General features: G+C 36.4%; 1 protein-coding gene across 4 annotated transcripts in view; it reads left to right on the plus strand.

The window, feature by feature from the left end:
- Positions 1-22,244, plus strand: part of Mrps35 (mitochondrial ribosomal protein S35) — a 57,142-nt gene that overhangs the window by 11,895 nt on the left and 23,003 nt on the right. For all 4 annotated transcript variants that reach the window (XM_010628989.3, XM_010628990.3, XM_010628991.3 and 1 more), the window contains 3 exons: positions 984-1,044; positions 5,087-5,226; positions 21,696-21,805. In XM_010628989.3, the coding sequence (XP_010627291.1) occupies positions 984-1,044; positions 5,087-5,226; positions 21,696-21,805 (311 nt within the window). The remainder of the gene's footprint in view (positions 1-983; positions 1,045-5,086; positions 5,227-21,695; positions 21,806-22,244) is intronic.

The following is a 22,244-nucleotide window of genomic DNA, read 5'->3' on the forward strand; positions in this document are numbered from 1 at the left end:
TTCCTGGGTCTGTTGTCACGCAGGCCGGGAGCTCCCGCGCAGGCCGGGAGCTCGTGCGCACGCCGCCGGGTGATCGCAGACAGGCAGGCAGGCAGGCAGCTGAAAAAAACCGGTAGTAAATGTTAATTAATTTTTGAAGGAATTAAGTCTCTGTAATTTTCATTGACTCCATTGAAAACCATTCATTTAAGATTTACTAGCTTCATTTTTTATTCTTTAAGTTCATAAAATGTTTATTGTATAAAGTGGTGAGCTCGTGCGCACGCCGCCGGGTGATCGCAGACAGGCAGGCAGGCAGGCAGCTGAAAAAAACCGGTAGTAAATGTTAATTAATTTTTGAAGGAATTAAGTCTCTGTAATTTTCATTGACTCCATTGAAAACCATTCATTTAAGATTTACTAGCTTCATTTTTTATTCTTTAAGTTCATAAAATGTTTATTATGTATAAAGTGGAAATGATACCATGCTAGGTTTTCTAGGAGAATTGGGATGATTAAACAATGATCTGTGTCCTTAAGTGCCTTCAGTTTTATTAAGGAAATATTTGTGTTTACCTATAGATTGATAACGAGAAGAATATTATAAAAATTATGTTCATTTTTTTAAAACATGATTTGTTACCATAGGATACTTGGTAAAGTGAAAAATTTTTATGATCAGAAGATACACCAGAGTATCATCATATATTAATTGGTATAGAATGTATATAGAAAGAAGTTTGTTTCTTGAACTGGTAACAACTGTGACATAGAATTAACATAGTAAAAGAACTGTCGTATTTTATACTGTATGGTTTATTGGGCCTGTCATTTAGTTTTATGAGAAACATACCTTTCCCATGTTTTTATAACGTTTAGCCTGATTTGGTGGCTCATGCCCATATTCCTAGCCATGCAAGAGGCAGAAGGACATATGCCCAAGAATTTGAGACCACCTCATAATGTATTTGCTATAATTTATTCTTTCAATATCTTTGCTTTAGATCCCTAATTTTCTGCACTTGACTCCTGTAGCAATTAAAAAGCACTGCCAAGCTCTTAAAGGTAAGTGATTTGTTTGTTAATATAAATTTTATAATTGACTTTGAACATAAAATAAAGAATTTTAGGTCAAATGAGATACAGCCTTATAATCTGAGTTATTATAGATTTCTCTTTTTAAAGGATGGTAAAATTTATTTTCAGTGAGTTTTTTAGCTGTCAAATCTGCAAAAAACTTTGCTGACCATTCTACAAGGTATTATGAATATTAAGTAGAAGTTGGAACTTTAGTCTTTGCTCACAGGTAGATGAGAGTCCTATTGTTAAATTATAGAAAGGAAATATAAAAACACTGAAGTTTTGCTAATATGTATAAATCAGTATGATTCAAACTAAAGATAAAGGATATTGAGTGGCAGAGCAGTCTAGTGGGTTCAATATTAGGGTACCTCAGAGAAGAGTTATCATGAAGAAATTGTTTAAAATTGTAAAACAGGGACCGGGGAATTAGCTCAGCGGTTCAGTGGCCTGCCTTGCAAGCACAAAGACCCGAGTTCAATCCCTGGTACCATAAACAAACAAACAAACAAACAAAATTGTAAAACATTAGAAGCGATATATGTATGTGCTTAATCAAACAGAAGAACCTGATGCCGGGGATTTAGCTTAGTGGTTCCATTACCTGCCTTGCAAGCACAAGCACCCGACTTCAATTCCCATTACCAACAAAAAAACCAGAAGAATCTGTGATGAGAAGCAAGTCCCATGTACTTTCTTTCCCATTCCCAGATTCTCATCCCAGAAATTGCTCCCTTTTAATTGTTGTTTAGTTCTAATAATTACTTCCAGAGGAAGAGTATTTATTTATACTTACAATGTATACTCTGCAAGTTACATAACATGCAAATGAATAAATAACAGCAATAATCACCAGATTATTGTAGATTAATTGGTTTTAAACAGTATGCCTTGATTCATAGATGTAAACATAGGTTTCATGCAGAATTTATATTGCGACTCCTACTTTCTGAATAGAGAGGCAAATATATGCCTAATTTGCATCGGACTGTACGTAGGTTAAGTACACTTGAATTCTAGTTTACAGCTCTTAGTGATTGACTGTATAGTTTAATTGAAGAGTTAGTATTATTTTTTTGAAGAGTTAGTATTATTAATAGTCCTAATATATCCATGTTGACATAAAAGTATATAAATGTTATGTGTACTTGTTAAGGTTTTTCAGGGAAAAGAAACAAATATTTCATAATAGCTTGATTATGCTGGAAGGAAAATTGGATAGTGAACATAATTGTAATTACATTTGATCTTTTTTTAGAAAGAACTTCCATTCAAAAAAATTGTAGAAAATATAAAGAGATCCTAAAGTAGGAATGGTAATCTTAACTCTTAAAACAAGAAAAATCTATTTCATTTCATTTATGTAGTCTTTGCTTTTTAACCTTGAATGTCTTTTGTTTTTGTTTCTGTTTTTGGTACCAGGGATCTAGCTTAGACCCTTGTGCTTGTGAGGCAGACAGCGGAACCAGTGAGCTAAATCCCTGGCCCTAGAGTGGTTTCCTGTCCCCTCAGAGTGTTTGCTGCTTCTGTATTTATCTGTACTTGGAATTGGACCTAGAAGTGCTCACTATTCCAGATTCATTCATTTGGTGTAAATCAAACATGACTCTAGTCCTTTGTAAAGCCCTTTATCAAATGCATTGCTATGCATTGTGAAAAATTTCATTTTTCCATTTTAAAATTTATGTTTATAATCTAACAAATGATCATTTAGTGAAATATTTCTATAATGATAAATGAAAGGCTTTTATATAGCATTCAGAAAAGTAATGTTATTTTTTATATTACTTAAATTCTACAAGCCCATGGATTTAGATTGCATCTTCCAAAAAACTCAGACTTTTCAAATATTCCTTCTCAATTTTTTTTCAGAGTTTCATTTTTTATATCTAATTTGCAAATGGAAAATCTGAAGTATAAGAATGTTAGAAGATTTACCAAAACTTCAAGAGTCAATGGCAGAAGTTAAATAAAAACCAATGGCTTTTAGGCCAGGGATTTAGCTCAGTGGAGCCACTGTGAGGCAAGGCCCTGAGTTCAATCCCCGGTACCAAAAAAAACTAAGGGCTTTTAAAGTCTAGTCTGTTCCTCTATCAGATGAATGGTGGCTGTATTTTTTTAGACATTTAATCTAGGCAGTTTAATTTAGCAACTGTAATTATCATCTGGTGATAGAAATGGCTTATTCACAGTTTAAAAGAAGAATAAAGATTGATTACAAAGCTAAGAGCTCTTAGTATTCTCCAAACTGGTTACTCTTAACAGAATGCTTTGCTAGTGATATATTTTATGGCGCAGGACGTTGAAATTGGTCCACAACAGGAATGAAATTCAACACAGTGGTCTTACTTTGTTCATTTAAAAAAATTTTGGTTTTTTGGTACCAGGGATTGAACTCGGGTCCTTATGCTTGTGAGGCAGGCAGGCAGGCAGGCAGAACCACTGAGCTAAATCCCTGGCCCAAATTTTTTTTTTATTTTTTACTTTTTATGGTACCGGGGATCAAACTTGGGCCCTTGCGCTTGCAAGACAGGCAGTGGAACCACTGAGCCAAATCCTCAGCCCGCTTGGTTCATTTTTTTAAATGTCAAAATATTCTTAATTCCAAATATATTTGCTTGCCTTTATAGTGCCTTTAAGTATTGATCTTTTAAATAGGATATTTAGGGAATGGTGTGACCTGTGCTTTCTTTGCAAGCATATATTTAGTCCCAGATATCACAAAGTCTTCATAGCCCAGAGTGACATTTTACAGAGTGATTTAAAAATCAAACCTAAAGCGAGCAAACGTAGTACTTACTATTGGAAAACTGTTACCTTTGGGAAATGTTAACTGGCAAAATACCACTCCCTGTCCCTTGGGTTATTATGTAGAAGTATTACCACATCTACCTGTGATTATGACCTGCCTTTCTGCATTTATTAGAGGAAACATGTATCTGTGAGGTATAACGTGCTTGACCCAAGAAGGCAACTGTTTTTAATTCTTGGAATGAGACCAGTTAAGCAATGAGAAGGGGAGCCAATAGTGTTAGAAGTTTACATCCCAAGCCAAATGCTCTCTACCACACTAACCTGATAGGAATAGAGCAATATGAAGTCAGCTGCTGATACTTTCAGGAGGCTGGGAGCCACCCCCCAATTGGACCTTGAGTTAAAACCTCTGGGCTTCAAAGCCATGTTCTGGTGCTAAGAACCTCCTGTTGTGGCTTAGGTCTCAGACCCAGTCCCAACTCTAAGGCCTTTTGTCTTCCCCAAGTATGAGAACAAAGTTTCTTCTCTTTCCATAACTCCTTTGGGACATAGAGATCACTTAGAAGAAACATCAGGAACTATAAGGATCTATATAAGACTGACAGATTTGTACCTGTTTGAGTCTTCATTTAATTGAATTCTGGATGAGTATCGAGTACACCTTCATTCTATGTTAGAGCTTTTCCAGAGCTGCTTTCCAGTTCTTTCATCTGGTCTTTAATAGTGTTCATTTAGAAGTGGATTTTCATTTGGGATTGTTTTTCACAGGCTGTAATACTCTGAATACCACATTATTCACTTTTTAAATTAGCATATGTTTGTTATGCATAATAGTTAATTTGTTTTCTTTCAGTTGGTGAGGAAGAATTAAATTGACCTCGACTAGGTATATGGAGAGCTATGATGTACTTCCATTAAGGCAGAGTACCTCCCTTTTTAAATTTTTGAGAACCACATGCATGGTAAACACATCCTTTACCATAAGCTGCACCCCCAGCCCTATAGGTCCCTATTTTTAATGAACACACTGTTCCTCACCAAATCTTACCTGAAGTTTTAAAATTTAGTTTCATCACTGGGCTTTATGAAGCCCAATCCTTTATGGAACAAAGAGATGAAAATGTATATGTAAAATGTGGAAGAGAATCTCTGCTTCCATTTCATATGACCTGAGAGTGATATCAGTAATTTAGTATTGTCTGGTACCATGCTTTACAGTGACTGACACTTGACTGGCAAAATCATAATTGAGATAATTTTTTGAAATTCTCAGATTTCTGCACTGAGTGGCCAGCTGCACTAAACAGTGATGAGAAGTGCGTAAAGCATTTTCCAATAGAAATTGACACTGCTGATTATGTTTCATCAGGACCGTCTATTCGAAACCCTAAAGCACGAGAAGTAACCTTAAGGGTAAGAGGTGGTTTTGTTTTGTTCTGTTGCTGTGTTTTACAGTGCTGAGGGTTAAGCCTAGGGGTAGTCTACCAATGAGCTAGATCCCTAGCCTTTTCTTTTTCTTTTTTTTGAGACCAGGTCTCATGAGTTGCCTGGGCTGGCTTTTAACTTGTGATGTCTCTATCTTCCTGGGATTACAGGCATGTATTACCACACCTACCTAAGATTGTTTAAAATAAGAATCATTGTAATACATTATTTGAAAATGTATTTTGTATGTGATTATAAAGCTAATACATATTTGTCATGGAAAATGTCAATGTTTTAAACCATAGAATAAAATATTCTATTCAGAAATAATCTGGGTTAGCTGCATTAGCTTGTTTTAATGTTTGTAGGCAACCTGTATTGTATTTTGATTGGATAAAACCATATGTGTTTAGTAATCTGTTCTTTTTCAGTTATTAGACATTTCCCAAAATTAGTAAACTTTTCACTTTTATTCTTATTGCTGTGTGGTATATAAATAAGCATCTGTTATGTTCCATGACGTGTTTGAGGCTGGGATGCAGTGTCGCTGTTGGCAGTACTGGGGTGTGTCCCCAGGGCCTTGAGCATGCTAGGCAGGCAGCTACCACTGAGCTGTATCCTTGTCCCATCGGAGTGCAAGGGCGATCATTTCTGATATAACCCTTTTCCTGAGCCTCAAATAAGAAATAGAAGAAGTTCACTTTATAGATCCATCATAATTTATTTAAACATCAATATTTTGTGATATGGGGCATTTTATTTCCCTTCCTTCCTTCCATGAAGGTGCTGAGAATCAAACCCAGGGCCTTGCATGTGTTCACTTGTTAGGCAAGCACTCTACCACTTGAACTACGTCCCTAGCCCCAGTAGTTTTTTTCTTTTTTCTTTTTTTATTTATTAAAGATTGCAAACATATATAACAAGAAATGAAGATACTAAATAAAAATTTCAAGTATACATATATATGACAGCAAAAAAAGCGTATGAAATAAACAAAAATTTATGCAACAGACTGATAATCCAAATACATTATTAGTTTGATACGATCTTCAATCATTATATATTCTTTCTCATTTTCATTTCGTATATTTTTGAAATATTGTATTTACAAATAAAATAAAGTTACATATTATAGTTGAGAAACTGTCCTCAAAATTTTGATTTATAAACTCCTTGGTTTTATTAATTTGATAAATATCATATGCTTGTTGATTGTGTCACTTACATTTTCTAACAAAACTTCCCACAGAAAAGAAATATATTTGAAATCCAAAAACAACTAAAAGAGTTCACATTTTTAAGAGCAGATTTTTCTGTTTCTTTTTTTATCCCATATTTATTTTTATTATTTTTTGATAAGCATAATGATAGAATTTAATACCAATACATATGTAATATTCTTCCCAAACAAATGACTATGAATTAAATCAAGCATGTAATTTAGAGAAATCATAAGGTTGCCAGAGAAACTATCGATATGCCAAATGTGCAAAACCTACCACATTCATGACCATGTTTCTCATTTAATAGTGCACACATGTGTAAAAACATAGCCCCCCCCCATATACACAATGCATATTTTCTACAATGCAGTATATACTTTGGTATAATAAAACAGTGCAGTGATGTGTGGAATGTTTGTGATTTGTGTGATTTGAGAAAAACAAATATCATCTTTGAGGCAGTCGGAGAATTTGTAATATGTACCAGATACTGAATGATATTAATGATTTATTATCCATTTATTTAAGTATAGTTATGATAAAATTTACTTAAAAATTAATATCAGTAGAAAATAGGTACAAAGATATATTGATAACATAACAAAATTTGTCTTAACAAATTTCCAAGCAAACAAGCTGTAGTGACAGAAAAGGAAGTTTGTAGAAAGCAGAGATGAGAGAGGAGAATGACGGATGGACCTTAATACTTTTCATACTACTCATATATACAGATTTCATAAATCCTCAAAAAAGCAAAGAAAATGAGAACCAAAATAACTCATCAATTTGGTAGACCAACATATAAAGACAAAGATTAATGTGTTGATAAATTTTTAAAATATGAAATGAAAAGCCTGGGATTTAGTAGGTTTGTTTTTTTTTTTGGACCTGGGATCAAACTCGGGTCCTTGGGCTTGCAAGGCAGGCGGTGGAACCACTGAGCTAAATCCCTGGCCCCTAAGATTAATATTTGTATATATTCCTATTTATGTTCCTAAGATAATTTTCTAAAGGAAAAACTGTCAGTTATAGAATAGCTCTTTTGAAATTTTTTGATATATGTGGTAAAATTCCTGCTGGAAATGTAAAAAAAAAAAACAGTAGCAGATTTTGAGAAAGCCTATTTTCTACACACTCACCAATCTAGATATTATTAGTACCAACCAATTTATAAGTAACAAATTTGTGTTTAAAAATTACATGAATACAAGTGAAATTGAGAATGTATTCCTTTGCAAAATTCTTATTTTATCATTTGCCCATTTTGGTGGGGTATTGACTTCTTTTATACCTTTTGTTCCTTTTTAGTTCTAATTCTAGCTGTGTTGAGATACAGTTTACATAGTATAGAATTTATTCTTGTAAAGTATGCAATTCAGTATATTGAGAGTTGTGTTTCTGCAACTGCTACTACATAGTCCTGGGAATTTTCATTACCATGAGAAGAAACCCCATTAGCAGCCACTCTCCACTTTTCCCTCTTAACTGCCCCCATCAACCTTTCATGTATTTGTCTCTGTGAATTTATCTATTCTTGCACTATATCATGTAAAATGTACTCTTTGACTTAATATGCTTTCAGTGTGTTTCATCTGTAGTAACATTTATCAGTTTCTCATTCCATTAATATCTATTTTGTTGCTCAAATTGTTCTGGCTTTGACAACTGAAAAATCTTTTAATTGGCTCCTCTGTTTTTCACCAATTGATTTTTAAATACTGTTATTTTCTGACTTGACAAAATGCTACAGGCTCATCTTATATATTCCCAGCTTTAATCTTAGAATCAGCATTTCTCCAAGGAAACCTGATTGTTATAGCTTTGGCATCAGGAAGATGATTGTGCACCTATTTGAGGGACCGTCTAGGAACCTAACAAAAATTTTATGCTATATATGTTCTGAATTTTAGGTAAGAATATTCTAAGTATACTGCAAAGAAAGTATTGTAAATCTATTTTTATGTTAGATTGTAAATTATATTGGTAGTAAATAGCCAAAATTTAATTTCTAGAATCTTCTACTACAGTTATAACTTGTAATCTTTTTTTTTTTTTTTTTTTTTTTTGGTACCAGAAATTGAACTCAGGACCTTACGCTTGCCAGGCAGGTGCAGCACTGCTGAGCTAAATTTCTGGCCCTGTAATAGACTTTGCTGGGTTTTAGTACTAGGGCTATACCATCTTTGTGGAATGAATTTATGAACTTTTCCAACCTTCTTTCTTCCTCAGAACAGTTTAAATATCATAGTGATATATTTCTTTCTGGGGTGAAAATATTTTATTACAGCACGTGTTGGCTGCATTTAATTTATAAAATCTAACCAGGGTGGTAGCACAGACCTGTGATCCCAGAACTTGGAAGGCTGAGTAAGGCAGGTGGATTGCTGTGTGTTCAGGGCTAGCCCAGGCTACATAGTTCATGGCTAACCTACACTACAAAGTTAGACCCTGTCTTATTATTATATTTATTTACATTAACTTAAAATTAATTAAAAAATTTTAAAATTATTGTTACTCATAAAAACCTGATGATAAACCATCAAGTGTGGTGGAGCACTCAAAGTGAGGCAGGAGGATCACAGTGAATTTAAGACCAGGCTGAAATAGATAGAGAGATCTTGTCTCCAAAAAACCAAAACAAAAAAGAGGAAGAAATCCAGACAGTCAAAAGGAATAAAGAAAAGAAACTTAAAATACTGCCATGTTTACGTCATTGTATGAATCATAAAATTCTTGTGGAATAATACCTGAAATATTTTTAAGAACTTATTAAGCATTACCTGCTTTTCATAGTAATGATAAATAACAATAACTAAGAGTTGAGGAGCTCTACTTTTTTTGAAAAGACTCAGTACCCAGAAATCTTAATTTTTTTTAAATCCTTTTTTTCTCTTTTCCCTTCTTTCTATCTTTATCTCTTCGTCCCCCTCCCTTTATAAAAGATCTGTGTCCCTGTTTTGTATTATCTATCATTTATTTTACAACTTAATTTATATTTTGGATTACTCATATAAGAGAAGTCAATATTTAAGCTTATGTCTGATTTATTTCAGTCATTTATCAACAAACTTTTCATTCTATTCATTTTGCAAATTAACAGTGTCAGACTACAGTAGGCTACCTGTCAAATTCCAAGCACTCACCTAAGACAAAGAGCTCCTTGCTGCGTTGAGTGGTAAGAGAAAAAGTCTAAGAAAACCCAACAGAAACATTTTAGAAGCAGCCCAAGGTGATGTTTGTGCTGGAGAATTAGGTTCCTTAGTACCATCAGGTTTTTCTCAATGTTCAGAGGAGTTTCACAAAGTCATTTTTAAGATTAGAACTAAACAACCAGCAGAACCTGCACTTTGGGACATTAAGGAGGTAATGTGATTTTTCTTCATACTACTATGAGCAGTATTTATTTCTCAGTAAGTTCATAAAATTTACTTCGTGTCTGTTTTGTTTATTCTTTCAAAGAACCAGCTCTTCATTTAATTGGTTCTTTGTATTTCTTTTTGGTCTCAATTTCATTAATTTCTGCTTTGATCTTTATGATTCTTTTTTTTTTTGGTATGGGGATTGAACTTGGGTCCTTGCGCTTGCAAGGGCAGGCCACCAAACCGCTTAGCTAAATCCCTGGCCCTTTATGATTTCTTTATGCTGTTTGGTTTTAGATTATTATTATTTTTTCTCTCTGGTTTTATTTTTATTTTGTTTTTATTAATATATTTTAGTCTTTGCCATTCCCCCCTCCAGCTCCCTCCCCTCCCTATATATTAAAGCTTTGTTTCCAGTTTTTCCCTTCTATTTCCTTTTTTTCTTGTCTCTTCCTTCTTCCCCTTCCCATTTGAGCACTTCCCATTTCCCAGCATCCATTATATTTCTCAGTCCTTATTTCCACATTCATTTTCTCACACCAGAGAAGCAATGTGGTGCTTAAACATGTGTGTCCAATTTAGTTCACTTAAGAGTATGGTCTCTAGGTCTATCCATGTAGCTATAAATGTCTGAAGCTCATCTTTCTTTATGGCAGAGAAATACTCCATAGTATAAAAAAAAAAAAACCCACATCTTCTTATCCACTCGTCAGTTGATGGGCATTTGGGCTGTTTCCATGATTTAGCTATTACAAATTGTGCTGCTATAAACATGGGTGTGCATATATTACTGTGGTATGATGCTTAGTTCTTTTGGGAAGATACAAAGAAGAGGAATAGCTGGGTCAAATGGAACCTCTAGTTTTAGTTTCTTGAGAGATCTCCACACTGATTTCGATAGTGGTCAAACCATTCTATGCTCCCACTAGCAATGGAGAAGGGTTCCTTTTTCACCACAGCCCTTCCAGCATTTGTTATTGGTTGATTTCCTGATAGCAGCCATTTTTCTGGAGAATGAGATGGAATCTCAACATTGTTTTAATTTGCATCTTAATGAGGCTGTTGAAAATTTTTTCATAGATTTATTTTCTGTTTCTAATTCTTTATCTGAGAAGTGTCTTTTTATGTCAGATGCCCATTTTTGCATTGGGTCTCTAAATTTGGGAGGGGTCTGATTTTTTTGAATTCTTTATATAATAATCCTTTATTTGAATAGCTGGTAAAAAATTTGTTCCCTCTGTGGATTGTCTCTTCACTCTGTTGGTGGTTTCTCTTGCTTTACAAAAGGTTTTTAAGAAGATGAGGTTCCCGTTGTTGGTTCTTCTCTCTTCCAGCAGACTTAGTGTTTCTGTTTTGTTTTTTTTTGTTTTTTTTTGGTACTGGGGACCGAACTTAGAACCTTATGCTTACGAGGCAGGCGTGATGCCATTGAGCTAAATCCCTGGCCCTGGTGTTTCTGTTTTAATATTTAAATCTTTGAACATTTTGATTTTAGGTTAGTATGTGGTTAAAGATATATGTCTAGTTCTTTGGCACCATTTATTAAAGCTGCTATCTTTCTTCCAGTGAAGGTCAAAGATAAGGTGGTTGAGTATGTCTGGAGTTGTTTGTGCATTCTCTAGTCTGTTCCACTGATCCTCAGGTCTGTTCTTTTGCTGGATTATTCTTTTTTCGAGGACCTTGAGGTGAATCATTAGGGTATTTCTTTGGGACCACTGTGTTTTTCTGAGGTGGGCATTCCTAGCTGTGAATTTCCTTCATAGTTCTCCTTTCATTGTGCAGTAGTATTACCATTTGATTTGGGGAACTAAGTCTTCCTTGATTTCTTCTGTGAGCCATTGATTATTCAAGACTGTATTGTTTTATTTGCATGTTTGTATAATTCCTATGCTTTCTTTTGCCATTGATTTCTAATTTCATTGCACTATGATCTGATAATGTGTATGGATAATTTTCTTTTGTATTTATTTAAACATGCTGTATGGGCTACCATGTTGTCTGTTTTAGGCAAAGTTCCAAGTGCTGCTGAGAAGGATGTGTATTCTCTTGTTGGGTGGAACCTCTGTAGATATCTATTAACTCTTTTCAGAAGTTTGGTTCAATTCTGATATTTTGTTGCTGTTTTTGCCTAGTTGATCTATTTGTGTCAGTAGAGTGTTGTCTCCTACTATAATTGTGTTGATATTACCTGTTTTTTATGTACAGTAGTATTTGTTTTATTTTGTTTTTTGATATTTCAAGACAGAGTCTCTCTTAGACTTTCTCATAGGACTTGGACTCACTAGCTAGCCCAAGCTAGCCTAAAACTTGGGCCAATCCTCTTACCTCAGTCTCTCGAGTGCTGGAATTACAGCTATGTGCCGCCATACCCAGCCAGTAGCATTTGTTTTATGAAGTTTGGTGCAGTGTTGTTCAGTGCATATGTGTTTATAATTGTTATGTCTTTCACTTGATCTTAGCCAAAAGGCCGAGAAGCGATATAATTGTTATGTCTTTCTGTTCAATTGGTCCCTTAAGAAATATGTATTGACCTTCTTTGCCTCTTTTGACTAGTTTTAGCTTGAAGTCCACTTTGTCTAAAATTAGGGTAGCTATTCCTCCTTGTTTTGACTTTCCTATTGATTGAATGGAGAATGGAATATTTGATACAGAAGGGAGTCATTGGAGCATGGTCTTCTATAAGTGGACATTTTTCCCCCCTTTGGTGCCAGGGATCAAACTCAGGACCTGGCACTTGCCAGGCAGGCACAGCACCACTGAGCTACATCACTGGCCCTGGAGATTGAAATACTATTTTTATCCTTTGCTCTTTAATCTGTGAATTTCTTTTTTGGATTAAATGTGTTTCTTGTATACACCATTGGTATCATTGGATTTATTTTTTTCTTGATCCATTCTGCCAATCTTTGTCTTTTGATTGGGGAATTGAAAGTTACTACTGAAAGGTATTGGCTGATTCCTGTCATTACATTATTTTCCTCTTACTGATTCTCTTTTTCCCCCTTTTATTTAACTGCTCACCCTGCCTGCTATATTCATTCTGTTACACTTTTTTGGTACTGTGATTTTATTGTCTCTCTGTAGAATATCCTTGAGAATTTTTTGAAGTGCGATTTTGGTGGTCATGAGTCTTGGAGAGACCTTATTTCTCCATCAGTTTTTGTTTTGTTTTGTTTTTGTTTTTTGAGACGGGGTCTCACTATGTAGTTGAGACTGACCTGGAACTCACTATGTAGCCCAGGCTGGTCTTAAACTCACAGTGTTCCTCCTGCCTCAGCCTCGAGTGCTGGGATTACAGGCATGTGCCACCACACCCAGTTCTCTCCATCAGTTTTGAAAGATAGTTTTGCAGGATCAGTAAGTCTTGGTTGGAAGTTTTCTCTCTTTTTTTTGTTTTTTGGTGTTTTTTTGTACTGGGGATTGAACTTGGCCCCTTGTGCTTGTGAGGCAGGTGATGGAACCACTGAGCTATAAATCCCCAACCCTGGAAATTTTCTGTTAGGGTTTAAGAAACTCCATTCCAAGCTCTCTTGGTCTTTAAGGTTTGTTAAAAATTTGCTGTAGGCCAGGCATGGTGGCATATGCCTGTAATCCCAGCACTCGGGAGGCTGAGGCAAGAGGATCACCATGAGTTGAGACCAGCCTGGGCTACATAGTGAGTTCCAGGTCAGTCTCAACTACATAGTGAGACCCTGTCTCAAAAAACAAAACAAAACAAACAAACAAAAAAAACCAAAGAATTTGCTGTAATTCTAATGGGTTTACCTTTGTAAGTGATTTGTTGCTTTTCTCTAATGGCTTTTAATATTCTGTCCTTGCCAGGTGTGGTGACACACATCTGTAATCTCAGCACACAGAAGGCTGAGACAGGATTGTGATTTCAGAGCAGCATGGGCTACATAGTGAGTTCAAGGTCTGCCTGAATTGTATAGTGAGTCCCTGTCTCAAAAAAAAAAAAAAAAAAATCTGTTCTTGTGTTGAGCTTCTGGTATTTTGGCTGTGATATGTTATGGAGAGATTCCTTTCTGACTGGCTAATTTGGTTGTCTGTATGACTCCCTATATCTGTATGTCAAATTCTTTCCTCATATTTGGAAAGTTTTCTACTATTTTTTCTGTTTGTGCTATCTTCAGATTTTTTGATAATTTCAGTTAATCTTAAGCCTGTTTTGTATCTTCAGAAGATGTTGACTCCATTTTTCATATTCTGTTTATTTGTAAGGTATCTCAAAAGTAATTGTTCACCTGGCATAAGCCCTGTCTTCTAGTTCTAACACTGTGTCCTAACATTGATCCCTTATGCTGCCTGTACTTTCAATAGAATCTTTAATCTCCTGGATTTCTTTTTAGTATCTTTCTGTAGACTAGTTCTTTGCTAAACTGGTTATTTGTGTTTTGTAATGGTTTGTTTGATTCAGCTATTTCTCTTTTCTTTTCCTTCTCCTTTTTCATACCAGCAACTGAACTCAGGACCTTGCGCTTGCTAGGCAGGCACAGCACCACTGAGGTAAATCCCCAGCTCTACAGCTAGCTTTTTCATAGTGTCTTCTGTAAACTAACTGATCATTTTGTCTGTTGAGTCCATTGTTTAATTGTACCTTCTTTGGGCTTGCCAAGCACTTCATTCGATTTTTTCCCCCTCTTCTATGATTTCATATAATTCCATGCTGTGTGGTTCCTCGTTTCCTCACCATTTTCCCATGGATCAACTCTGACATTGTTGGGAGTTTTTGTGTCCTTGTCTTCTCAAATCTTTTGTTTTCTTTTTTGTGCTGAGTATTGCAGGTTGATTATAATGAAAAGACTTTGTTGCTAATATGGAGTTTGGTTAGTGTCTGCTCTTCCGTGATGCACTCTGGCTGTAGATAATGATAGGCCTTTGCCTGTGTCCTAGAATCCAACCACATCTGTTTATTTGGGAGAACAGGCTGCAGTGTATTTGGCCCAGTACCCATTTCCCCTTGAATGGGCCATTGTATTGCTAATGACACAAAGGCAATTGAGATACTGGCATGCAGAGAAAACCGGTTAATAGCAACCCTGACAATAGCAGCTAAATCAGCTACAATAATAGACTCAAAGACAAATTGGTTATTAAGATACGGTAAAAGCCAATCACTGGGCATTATGACACATGCCTGTAGTATCAGCACTCAAGAAACTGAGGCAGAAAGATTGCCATGAGTTTGAGGCCAACTTGGCCTATGTAGTGAGTTCAGCTCCAATCTGAGCTATTATATAGCAAGACTGTTTCAAAAAACCAAAAGAAAAATAAAGAACTAATAATAGCTATCACTGTACTACTCCAACCATAAGAAGAGAGATCTATGATTATAATATAAAGAAAAAACAAATATTCACATACTGTAAATATTTACTAAATGCAAAAACTATAATAAGATTAGAGAACAATAGTATGAGTTAATGAAATATGTAAAAAATAATAAAATTTCATGGTTTTACTAGTATAAATAGAAGGGTGGGAAACAGAAGAATGAAAGAAGTAAAATTTGAAAAATAAAGGAAGAAAGAGAACTGAGATAAAAGATCCTATTAAGAAATGAAAAGGGGGCACAGGGATTAAGCTCAGTGGAGGTATACCTGGCTTGAAAGTGCAAGGGCCTGTGTTTGATCCCTGGTACCACACACACACACACACACACACACACACACACAAAGGAAATTAATAGAATTAGGTAAAAGTAACCCAGGGGAAAAAGATCAAATTTTACGAGGAAAAAAAGATGAAAAAATCCAACCTCCCTCCCAATAAAACAATGAAGATTAAAAAAAGAAACTATGGGCCAGGGATTTAGCTTAGTGGTTCTGCTGGCTTGCCTCTCAAGCACAAGGTTCCGAGTTTGATCTCCGGTACCAAAAAATAAAGAAAGAAAAGAAACTAGTTCACAAAAATTCTTCTGTATTTTTCAGAGTAGTTTCTTTCTGGGGTATGTAATATTGGAATCTAAGAGGTATTTTATTTCTTTACTCTTGTTTTTGCTTCTGGATGCTGGAATCCTGCCCAACCTTTCCAGCTGGATGTGGTCAGTCCATGGTGTCCACCCTGAGGTTGTAGTTACCCCAGCAGTTCCCAGTCACCATGCCCCTCTTTGCACCATGAGTTACAGCTTTCTCCTGCTGTCTCCCTAGGTCCCTCTGTTCATACATCCCAGGCTGTGGCAGTCATCCAAGCCCAGGTCCCTGTTCTCAATGGTAGATGGGGAAAACAAACAGATCTCTTAGTTCTGTGCAGTACATATGCAGCAGTAAGAGGGTTCATACCAACCACTGGACTTAAGCAAGCACTTTTCAAGACCCTGTCCCCTCTGAGAGCCACACATGATCCGTCTTATCTGTGTCCTTTCTGGCCTGTGCTTAAACTTCTCAGGGAGGTCTGTGTCTAACCCACACCCTGTCCATAAATATCTTTTGTGGCTGTCTTCCAGTCAGTCAGTATGATAGGGTGTTATGGTTTGTGTCTAGATGTCCCCGTAAATCCTCATTCATTCATAAGTGGGGCTTTTCAGAGGTGGCTGGATTATGATGCTGGGATTATGTGTATGATGCTAGGATTAAGAGTATGTGGTACTAAATTGGTGCACTGATTGGTTTAGCATAGTTCTGGGTGAAGATAATGGGATGGCCCACCCTGGTTGTGGGTGGCACCACCCAAAGGGTGGGTAGCCTGGAAGGGATAAAATGGAGAGGCAGGCTGCTGCTGCTTTAATGCCTTCTGCCCACCATGAACTGTTTCTCCTCTGTCATGCCCCTCTCCCATGCCATCCTGCCTTGGAGCTAGCCAGTTATGAACTGAAACCTTTATAAAATTCCTCCCTTAACTTGTAAGTGTTAATATTTTGTCTCAGTCACAAGAAAGTAACCAAGACACAGGGTAACAGGAAATTCTGTAATATAGTTGTCTAGTCGACAGTCAGCTCTTTTCCAGAATGGGTCCTGATTAAACCCAGTGTGTGGTGCACTGGAATTGTTTTTTCAACTCTAACCTGCATGCAGAAATCACTTTTGGGGTAAAACCCCATTTGTTGTTGCATTTTACAATATTTGGTGGGCTTTTCTTGGGGCCAGTTGGCCCTGGCAGTTCTTTCTCCCTGGAGCTGCCAGCCCTCTCCAAGTTTACCTCGCATCAACAAAGACAGGTTCCCCTCTCTGAGAGTCAAGGTGAGCTTTCTGGATGCTTCATTCTTTTCTGTGTGTTGTATTGTATTTCTCTGTTATCAAAATATCTCAGTTCCAGGTCCCAGAGAGGCTGAATTTTGCTACTCGTCTCTACTCTGCCATTTTTAATCTCTGCAGGAGTCACTTTTTATATCATGTTTCCTTCCATCCTGTCCTGTTTCTTGCCAATCTAAAATCCTTCATTACTCTGTTGTAGCTCTGCTGCGTAACTTACATCTGCTTTTATAGTCTTTGTCCAGTCTCTTAGCTGTCTGTCAAGGCTCAGTGTAGGTGTCATGGGTGGTATCGTGTAGGTAAGGGTAAAGCAGGACTAAGGTAACAGTGATGGTAACAAATAGTATTAAAATACTATTTAGAGATACTCAGATTTTAAAATTCAGACAAGTAAAGTGATACTATTTTCTCTTTGGTTATAAAAGTAGTTGGGAATTAAAAACAATTTATGGCTGGGCATATTGGGGCCTGCCTGACATGTCAATGCGCTCAGAGGCTGTGGCAGGAGGACTGCAAGTTCACCCCAGCCTGGCAATTTAGCAAGACTCTGTCTCAAAGAATTAAAAAATGGGCTGAGAACATAGCTCAGTGTGAAGGCTCCAGGTTCAGTGCCAGTACCAGGATATGAGGGACACTTAGCTTATATAAGACTTTACTTTAAAAGTGCCTTCTTCCTTAAGTCTCATTTCTTTCTTTTAAAAAATTTTTTTGATACTGGGGATTGAACTTGGGCCCTTGCACTCGCAAGGCAGGCAGCAGAACCACTGCGCCAAATCCCTGGACCAAGTCTCATTTATTTCTGAAAAAAGTGCTGTGAATTAAGTTGTTCTGGAGAAACTGAATCTCAGGAAGACAAAATGATTTCTTTTAGGTCACATGCAGTGGCAAAGCTAACCGAGATTTTTGTGGAACGTCCAATGTCCTTTAACCGTACCGTATTTACGTGTAAGAAAAATATTTCACATATGTACACATTTCTTCACTTATGTATTTGTTTTTGTGTTAAAATACAGGCAGTTCGATTTAGCTCAGCGGTTCGGTGGCCTGCCTTGCAAGCGCAAGGACCCGAGTTCAATCCCCGGTACCAAAAAATAAAATAAAATACAGGCAGTTCGATTTAGCTCAGCGGTTCGGTGGCCTGCCTTGCAAGCGCAAGGACCCGAGTTCAATCCCCGGTACCAAAAAATAAAATAAAATACAGGCAGTTGAAGATAGACACAACCACACATCCTGTAATTTGAAATGTCAACATTATTTTGGGAATGATATTAGTAGCATAGTATCTATTTGAAAAATTACAACTTAACAAAAAAAAAAATCTAAGGATTTTTTTTGAATTTTGGTGAAAGACTGCCTTTGCAACCTTGAAGTCAATCGAGGTTAAGGGCTACAGTTTTGCAGTGTCTTCAAAAGGTGGCATGTGTGTGCCAAACAACTGTTTCTGTTTCTGGCATAAGTTCTAATTGGGTTTTGGACATTAAATGTTAATGTGAATTGGAGTTTTCAAGCCATTGCTATTGCTGCCACTTTTTTAATCACCTCTTGCATGAAAAGCTAGAACATTTACATTATTATTAAAAAATATAAATGCATTATTAAGTGTTATTATTTCATTGAAGAATTTTTTAAAAAGGAAAAAAAATCACTATCCTAATACAGAAACTATTCATTTTTATATGTTATTTATGTACATGTGTCCATATATTTACACAATCATAATAATACAGGTACATCTTGTTATTTTTTGGAAAGTAATTCTGCACTATATTGTGAGTTAGAAAACAGGTTATTTTATCTATCAGACTAATAACCTGATTGTTGATACATGTTTTTCCCAGAGGATGGTGGTAGTTTGTATTGTCTGCAGCATGTGAATATGGTATTTGATTGATACTTAAAGTCAATATTCTTATACCTGTGTTCTTCTTAAGAGTTTATTTGTATTTATTTATTTGCTATTTTGTAGGTCTCAAAATTAAAAAACAAACAAACTATGCTTTTTAGAAGCAATATACTTCTCTCTCCTGCCCTCCCTCCCCTTTTTTTGGTACAGGGATCAAACTCAGGACCTTGTGCTTGCAAGGTGGGCACGGTGCCAATGAGGTAAATCCCTGGCCGTCTTTTCTTTTTTTCTTTCATCCAGGACCTTCACCCTAAGCTAAATCCTCAGACCTTTTTTGTTTTGTATTTTGAAATAGAATCATGGTAAGTTACCCAGGCTGGGCTCAAACTTGCTGATACCTGAGAAATATTTATGACTCGCAACTACTACATGTCTGGACACACCAACTTCATGTTCTCTAAAATTGAAGAATGAATTCTAGGAACAACAGAGGTTGAGTAGGAAGAGCTTATTGAGAGGAAGATAGTTTCTGTCTGAAAGAGAGACAGAAGGAATCCCAAGTGGGTTGCTGGAGATCCTGCTTTTCAGGGGTGTTTTCCTGAGCAAAGAGCCATGAGTTGAAGCAGGTACAGAGTGGGGCAGAACTATAATCATCTAATAAGATTACAAGTATAGTCACAGGTAATATTAATCCAGTGGAGAATCACAAGGTGGGTATGAGGTGGGACAAAACTAGGGTCAGCCAGTAAGATTAGAAGTATAGTCACTTAGGTAATATTGATTAAATCAGGATAAACTGGGAAGCAAGTCATGTAGCAAGCATACATAGAATGCATGGGGTTTTCTGGAAATGGATGGGTCAGGAACCTTTCCTGGAAGGGATGGATTAAGGTTTCTGTCCCCGTCCAGGTGATTGATACCTCTTTAGACTGTCAGTCACTGCTGTACATCCCTAGGGGAAGTATGTGGATGTAGTCCTTCTCTTCTTAAAGCCTGACCTTCAGTGAATATGTCTGCAGCCATAGTTGTCTTCTGTGCTGGCTCCCTCGAGGACGTGACCCTGTCTAACCTATAATATATCACTTAGCTATCTACAATAGTGTGACCCTCCAGCCTCAGGCCTCCTGAAGTGGTGGTTTTCAGGTGTGTGCCACCATATCTGGAACTTTTTAAAATTTATGTATTCATTCAGCAAATATTGAATGCCTTTTAAGTGCTAGGCCATTGCCAAAAAGAAACTAAACATTTGCTTTCCTTTGGAAGTTTGCAACTCAGTGGAGAAAATGCTTAAAATAAATGGGCTACTGTGCTATTATGTCCTGAGGGAAGTGCAAGGTTTCTGAAGCTAAAGACTAGAAGGAGATGGGATTGACTTCAAACTCTGATGTAGCCTTTTTTCTTCTTTAGGCATTCTTTCTTGTTCTTAATTCTTCCTCTGGAAAATTAATCTGTTGTTGCTATGATTTGGAATGGTTTGAATTCTTCCTAAGGATTTATGTGTTGGAATCGTACTCCTCAGAGTTGTGTTGGGAGGATGGGTGGACTAGTGGGCGATCTTTAGGCCATTGGAAGGGATTAAGGGACCCTGAGTTATTTCTCTAGAAAGCAAGTTGCTACAAAAGTGAGCCTCAACCTTGGCTCTGCGGCTTCCTTTCTTATGATGCTTGTGTACACACTTTTGTCATTTTGATACTAGTGCCATGTCCTTGACCCTCCAGAACTGTGTGATAAATTAACCTCTTTACAAAGTTTTCCAGCTTTAAGGGACAAGAAAAAAAGTGAAAATAAAAGTTAAAAAATGGAAACAAAGCTTTTGTACATAGGGAGGGGAGAAGGTTTGAGGGGGAAAATGGGATAAAATAAAATAAAATATATTTTTAAAAGTTTCCAGTTGCTGGGCATGGTGGCGCACGCCTGTAATCCCAGCACTCGGGAGGCTGAGGCAGGAGGATTGCTGTGAGTTCGAGACCAGCCTGGACTACATAGTGAGTTCCAGGGCAGTCTCAACTACATAGTGAGACCCTGTCTCAAAAAATGCCCCCTAAAAAAGTTTCCAGGCCAGGGATTTGGCTCAGTGGTCTACACCATCTTCCTTGCAAGTATAAGGACTGGACTTCGTTCCCCAGTACCAAAAATAAAAAAGTTTCCCAGCTTTAGTATTTCATTGTGATAACCAAAACTGGTCTAATAAAATGCTTTAACTGTATCCTAGAATCAGACCTATTTATCAGTGCACACAGTACTTTCAGCCCATGTCACAGTTATAAGCAGATTTTAAAATGTATTAATCTGATTATTGCCCAAAGTATGTCTTCAGGATGACTAATTTCATGAACTTGGAAGTGGAATGTAGGGTCCAATAAATTTGAGGATCATTTACATATCAATTTTCCAAAGTACTCTAAGAAATATTACTGTAAAGAATTCACATTAGGGCTGGGGATTTAGCTCAGTGGTTCCGGAGCCTGCCTCACAAGCGCAAGGACCTGAGTTCGATCCCTGGTACCAAAAAAAAAAAAAAAAAAAAAAAGAATTCACTTTAACTCAGTATATCCTAAATGTATTAAACAGAAATAACCATTTTACAAAAAAAAACCAGCCTGTGAAGCTAGTGTTAATTTTTGGAAAAGGTTGAGCTGAATTACATCAAACACTTTGACCCTTCGCTAATGCAATATTCCAATCTACAAGAGATACCTGTAGCTTTTATAAAATAAATGGCCTGAACCAATTGCAGTGCTACAGGTCTCATATTTCCATGGTTGAAATTTATTATAGATAACATTGCTACCTTTTTCTTTAAACAAATTATGTGATGTGATTTGTTTCTTATATTTTTAAGGTGAAACTTTCCAGTTTGAATTTAGATGATCATGCAAAGAAGAAATTGATTAAACTTGTAGGAGAACGATACTGTAAGACTACAGATGTACTCACCATCAAAACAGATAGGTAAAGAATAAAAAATCGAACGGACTGGCCATGTGCTTCTTTATTCTCTCTAATTCCCTGTTAACCCTTTTTAAAGAAATTATATTGACAATAGAAGTAGCCTTTTATTATGTCAACTTATGTGAAGTTTTCTGATTAAGTTTTAGTATCCTCACGCAACCTACTTTTTTGCTGTTCTTTTTATGTATGCAGGGAGGATTCTGAGTTACTGTTTTGGTTTGTTGGTTTTGCGGGTTTGTTTGTTTTTTGTTTGTTTTGTTTTTGAGACTGTCTCATTGTAGTCCAGACTGGCCTTGAACTCATGATTTTTCTTAGCCTCACAAGTGCTGTGATTATAGGTATGTACCACCATGCCAAGATTTTTATTGTTATTTTTAATATTGATTTTCATATATCCATGCGTATAAAATTTGGAAGATGTTAGAAGACAAAAATATGC

Source organism: Fukomys damarensis, unplaced genomic scaffold (genome assembly GCF_012274545.1).
Source record: "Fukomys damarensis isolate Sample0158 unplaced genomic scaffold, DMR_v1.0_HiC HiC_scaffold_15, whole genome shotgun sequence".
NCBI classification, from domain to species: Eukaryota; Metazoa; Chordata; class Mammalia; order Rodentia; family Bathyergidae; genus Fukomys; species Fukomys damarensis.